Raw genomic sequence first — 5,835 nt, 5'->3', positions numbered from 1 at the left:
ATATTTGTATAAAATTAGAGGACTAATGAGGTACCATGCATACACTAGAATAAACCGAGATTAAATGTTTCAATGAAAACTTCTAGAGGATAGTTTTATCCACAAATTTATAATAAAACCCAAATCCATGATTTCTTAGTATAAGTAATGAAAACTCTTGATCATACCGATCACTGTATTCAAATCTTAATCTCTTTTTAAACAACCTGAAATCAATAACTATTTCTATTTTACTAACTCCTCTATAAATAGACCCAATTTGGACCACAGCAGCAGTCATCTGGTTACTGCTGCAATAATTCCATCTTCTGGGAGTTGCAGACAGAAACTATTGTCTTTTGTAATACAGGAATAATCCACCTCATTTCCCTCTGGACAATGGCAGTGTTCTCCTAGAGTTCCAGCTGGAGCTCAGGAGGCGCAGGGGCTGCTTCCATTGTGTACCAAGCGACAGTTCAGCCAGCAGCTGATGGGCTGGTAGCCCTCCTCCGCATCGGCCTGCCACCTAAGACTATTACAGCTGCTCTTTCACTGGCGGAATAAGGACGGGGTGTGGAAAGCAGAAAGTCAGGGAAAAATAGGGAGTACTATCAAAAACCCAAATGGAAAAGAAGGAGGTGCGTCAGAGAAGGAGCAGCCGAAACACTTCAGCTGCTGAGAACTGTTGACACCCACCTTGGAGCGTCCCCCTCCAGGCCACGCTGAGCACCTGGCATCCGGGCAGCAAACGTAACAAACCAGGTCAGAGCTTGAAACTCAAAATCCACCTCCAGTGAGAGAGGACAGTAAGCTGGATCAGCCAGGAGACACTGCAGCCTATAAAACCAAACCTCGATATCTCCCTTAGCAAATCATTCCAACCCAGGAAGCCAATTTTATCTGCCCTTGTAGCTAGCACTGACTTGTTTTCTTTTAACCAAAAATAATTCTTATGAAATAAATGAAAAACTAGAGCAAAAAGAAACAGCCCTTCCCACCCCAATGCTCATCTACCCTGCAAGAGATCAGCATAGGAGAGAACACCATTTGGGGGTGAAGGAAGAGTGGCGTGGGAATGCAAAAAGCATTTTTCACAATAGGCCAATAAACTCAAAATGATTAAATCCTTCTGAAAAGCCTGCGGAAACAGAGGACATAATTAATATGTTGACGATGAGCACTCCAGCTTGTCTGATTGTCTCAGAGCACTCGAGCAAAACACAGTGCTGGACGCCTGGCAGGGAAGACACACACAGCATGCTGAAGTCCTCAGCATTAAGAAACGTGCCTGGGTTTTATTTGAGAAAGAAGTGAAGGCCTTTGGCACTCAGCCACTCACCTTAACTCCTCAATACTTCCAAATATATTTGCTTTCATCAGAGGTCAAAGGACAAAAAAGAGTGCTTTTCTATCTGTGTTTTCATGCAAAAGCCAACGACAGGGATGGAGTCATTTTACATTTTTCACCTAGTCACCCTGGTGCCCTCTGCTGAAGGTGGAGAAGGAACAGAAGGCAGACTCAGGGAAGGCCGAATTCGCTCCGCACGGCACAAAGGAATGCGTGCACTTCTCTGTTGACATTTGCGATTTCAAAAAATACCGCAGTCCGGCTAAAAACAAAGAGAAGTCCACTAAAATTTCCTGATCAATAAGACATCCTCCTATGGTTTTGCTGGTCTTATTTTTCTGTTCAGTTAGGCTTTGGTCATTCTAGCTCAGAAACTGTGACAGTCTTGTAACAGCAATGTTGACAGCACTTACTCGGGAAAGAATGCAATACTTTATGTGGTCACAATCTTCCGGAATATATCCAAGTAAAATTTCTGGGCTGAGTCTCTTCTTGTTAGAAGACAGAACACTGGAATAGAGAGATGCTGTATCTACTTGTGAGAGTTCTGTGAGGCATCCCCTGAGAAAGCAGCAGGTCAAGGATGTACTTTCATCTACCATCTCAGAAAAGTACCCCTGAACAACAGCAATGACAAGAGAAGTTTTGATTTATAATGCGCATACTCTAAACACCAAGTGCAAAGGCATGACTACTGTCTCTGCCCCATGGGGTCGCTGATGCTCCGAGCCCAATTCTGCACAAGTGGACAGGCTCAAAGTCCTGCGGAAAAGTCCACTAGATGCCTGTGTTTCTGTCCCCAGTTGAACTACTGTAATTTAAGCTTTCAAGTGACCAAGCATGTACCTCTCACACACATACGCAATCTTCTGGTCTGCTACCTCCTTCAGACCTCCTCCGGGCCCTGCTCTCTCCTGCTGCCAGAGGAAGGGCTGGGGGTGAACTCAGGAATAGTAGATGGATGGGGGGGTCACTTTTATCACGGGAAATGGCAACTGAAATTTCCCACAAATTGAACATTGCCAGTGGGAGCTATACGACCATTCGCACACAGGCTAGTGGAGAGGTGTTCACTGTGGCCCTTTCACCTGAAAACAAAACAGAGGTCCCCTAGGAAAACTGAACACTGGGAACATTTTTAGCTAATAAAACAAGCCTGAAGCAGTGTGCTCTGAGCAAGCAGCCTTGCTGGAAACAGGGCACAGCCTGGCGCAGGGAAAGGGGCAGAGGCTCTGAGGGCAGGGAAAATAGAAGTGGCTCCACTTATCAGCCGTGTGACCTCGGGCAAGTCATGTATGTTTTTTGGTTCTCAGCATGTGCCTGTGAAATTGGACTTCCGATAATTATCACAACAATAACAGCCTATGTTGTGAAGATGCACTGAAATGCCAAATACACCAGCTCAGACCCCAGGGTCGGACACCAATTTCACTCCCTGAGAATCTAACAATGTGAAAAGATGAAGCAAACAACCAGTCAGCCAAGAATGAACTCTGGAATGGTGTGGGACTGCCTCACGTAAGATCTCAGATGTAATGAGAAACATCTTTCATTAAAAGAAACTCAATTTTCTGTTGCACAGCAGTTATTTGGATAAACACCACTCGATCAGAAACACCTTAGGTCAGAGATTATGCTAAAAACCGGGGCCACAAAAGCCGAACAAGATTGTCTTTCTCTCCCTCAGGGAGCTTACATTTGGAGCCGCACACAGCACAGCTACCCTTTCTCTTCTACACCTTTGCATTCCTTCTGCTGTCTGTTATGTAAGAGTAGGTGACAAAAGCAGACGTACTATGTGAAACATCTCACTCCAGCCCCAATCCGCTCTCTTTTATCACCTCCCTTTCTCTGCCTCATTGCTACCTCTTTGCACAAGATAAAATAACTCCTGGGCTCAACTGGCTGGACCAGCTCCTGGTAAGAGGTTTAGGCTTTACGACTACCCCACAGCTAACGTGCTCTGGTTCCAGTTTGAACTGCACGCTTCACCACCATTCACCTTAAAAACCCAACCCCTGGTCCCACTGGCCTTTACAGGGCTTCAATGGAGTAGTTTCATCATTTGCTGAGAAAACAGCTCAAATCCCATAACCCACTGATAAAGCAGGGTCACCCCACTGGTTTGGGAGGATACAGATTAAGATCTCAACAGATACAAGAATGGATTTATACCACTGGAGTTACTAACCTGAGGATCATGATAAAAAAAACAGCTGCCATCAATACGATCCCCCTTTCTTTTTTCTCAAGTCCCCTGACTGTCTCGACCCCTCCCCCAGCGTTGTCTAAACCCTCTTTTCTGCAGCGCCAGCCCCCTCCTTGGGGAAAAGATGGAGTCGGATTAAGCACCCCAATGCTAACAAGACTAAGAGGCCACTGCTGGCAGGCCCTGCGGGAACAGACTCCGAGACGGTGCGGCAGAGGCTGCGATTCCTTAGACAGTGCCCGCGTGGCCTCTCCTGACACTGAAAAACTGGCTCCTGGACGCTTACAAAAGACCGGCCATCACTGCTGTCCCTCAACCCAGGCCACATTCAAAGGACCCCTGCTGAACTTAGGGCTTATCACCGCAAAGGGCGCCCCCACCCCCCGTGCTGTCGAAGCCCGGAGGAGACAGAGAGCCCCTAGCTCTTTCGGTAAGTGCAGGTGCAGCGGCTGTCGCCCGGAAGCCTGGGCCACCCATGGCACTTTCCTGGACAGACACACAGCCGCACGTGGCTGGGCTAGAGCTCCCAGGCGAGGGACAACCCGCTCGCACAGATGAGGCTGGGCATGTACTGAGCCGGGGAGAGAAGAGTCACTGACGTATCCAAAACGATTACAGCCACCTCTCCCTCAACAGGTCAACGAAAGCAAAAGGCATCAGCCAAGAGAAGCAAGACTTCTGTACGCAAGAGAAGCCAAGTGGGCTAGGAACAGGCAGGCACCCACAGTCTTGCTGCTCCTTCCAGAAGTTTTGGCTTAAATTCCCAATGCCTGAAGAGTGCGGGGGCAGTCAAGTGCCGGGCAGAAAGAGGGCACGTCAGGCCCCAGAACGCGGAGCTGGCGGTCCCCGGCCACGGCCAGACCCTCCGGGACAACTGCTGCAGCCCGCGGCTCACCTTGAGATAGTCGTTCTCCGAGCGCAGCTCCTCCATCTCCCGCAGCAGCTCCTCTTCCTCCACCGCCGGTACAAGCCGCGGCTGCTCGCCCGGGCTGGGCTCCTTGGGGGTCCCGGGAACCGGTCGCTCGGGCGGCCCGCGGCCCCGGGCATCCTCCGCTGAGCCTGGCCCCGGGGACCCCGCGGAAACCCCGCCCGGGCTGCTCCGGCCCCCGAGACAAGCGCCGGCGGCTGGGGGCACGGCGAGGAGCGCCGGGGGCTCGGGGCTACCCGGCGGCGCCCCCCGGGCTGCGGGGCTCGGCGTGGGCGCTCCCCGCGGGGGTTCTCGGTCGCTGGAGCCCGTGCCGGACTCGGCGTCGCTGCTGGCTGCTGGAAGCAGGCGCTGCTCGTCCGACAGGGGTTCGGAGGGGCAGTCGGAGAGGTCGGAGCTACTGTCCGTGTGGCTGATGCGCGAGCCTCGGGCCGGGGAGCCGGCTGCCGAGGTCACGGCGAGGGTCACGGCGGGGATCCGGGCGGCCGAGGCCGTGGGGCCAACGGTGCGCGCGGGGGCCGCCCCGGAGCCGCGCTTGGCTTTGCGGCCCTTGGCAGCGGCGGGCAGCGGCTCCGCCCCGGGAGACTTCCCCGCCCGGGGCAGCGGCTCAGCGGGCGCCGCGCGCGCCACCCTCCTGGTTCCCAAGGCAGCCTTGGCGCCGCCCGCTGCCCTGGCCCCGGCGCCCGGCGGTGGTTTGTCCTTCGTGCCGGGGACGCCGCCGCTACGCCGGGAGAGGCGGCCGGGCGCGGCCGGGGGCCCCGGCGAGGGCGGCGCCTTGCCCGCGAGGTTGGGCGAGCGCGGTGCGGCGGGCGCCGGGGCTCGGCCGGAGGACGGGCCGGCCGGGGCCGGACCGGGCGCGGCGGGCCGGGCGTGCAGGTCCTTGAGGAAGGGTCTGGCGGGCGAGGGTGCGCGGTGCAGCCGCCGCCTCTCAGCCAGCGGGTGGAGGTGGTGGTGGCGGTGGTGCTGGCCGGGCGGCTGCGGCTTCGTGTCCGGGGCGCCGCCGCTCGCGGGGCCGTTCAGTGTCTCCATGGCCGGGGCCGGGGCCGCCAGCAGCAGCTCGGGCGGCAGATGCTCCGGGCGGCGGCGGCGTGCAGCCTCCCCGCGCGCTCGCTCATCACTGTCCCCCAGCCCCGCCCGGTCTGTGCCCCGCGCTCTCGCCGTCCCCCCTCCCCGCACCCCGGCCTTGAGGATTCCCGTGGGGCTCGCCGCCGCCGCGCTCTCCCCGGCTGAGATCACCGCCGCTTGAGTTCTTCGGGCACAGCAGCGCCGCGGCTCCCGGCCGCTCGCATCCCCTGGACGCGGCGCTCCGGACTCGCGGTCACTCGTCCGGCGGCGGCGCTAGCGGCGCGCGCCCGGCTCCCGCGTCCTGCTCCC

General features: G+C 55.5%; 1 protein-coding gene across 1 annotated transcript in view; it reads right to left on the bottom strand.

Annotated features, from left to right (window-relative positions):
* MTCL1 (microtubule crosslinking factor 1) overlaps window positions 1-5,490 on the bottom strand; it is a 126,706-nt gene extending 121,216 nt beyond the window's left edge. The window contains exon 1 of the mRNA XM_012648378.1: window positions 4,432-5,490. Coding sequence (XP_012503832.1) covers window positions 4,432-5,490 — 1,059 coding nt within the window. The remainder of the gene's footprint in view (window positions 1-4,431) is intronic.
* Window positions 5,491-5,835: the final 345 nt, after the last annotated feature.

Source organism: Propithecus coquereli, unplaced genomic scaffold (assembly GCF_000956105.1).
Source record: "Propithecus coquereli isolate 6110/MARCELLA unplaced genomic scaffold, Pcoq_1.0 Scaffold283, whole genome shotgun sequence".
Classification (NCBI taxonomy): Eukaryota; Metazoa; Chordata; class Mammalia; order Primates; family Indriidae; genus Propithecus; species Propithecus coquereli.
This window is presented reverse-complemented; position numbering and strand designations above follow the sequence as displayed.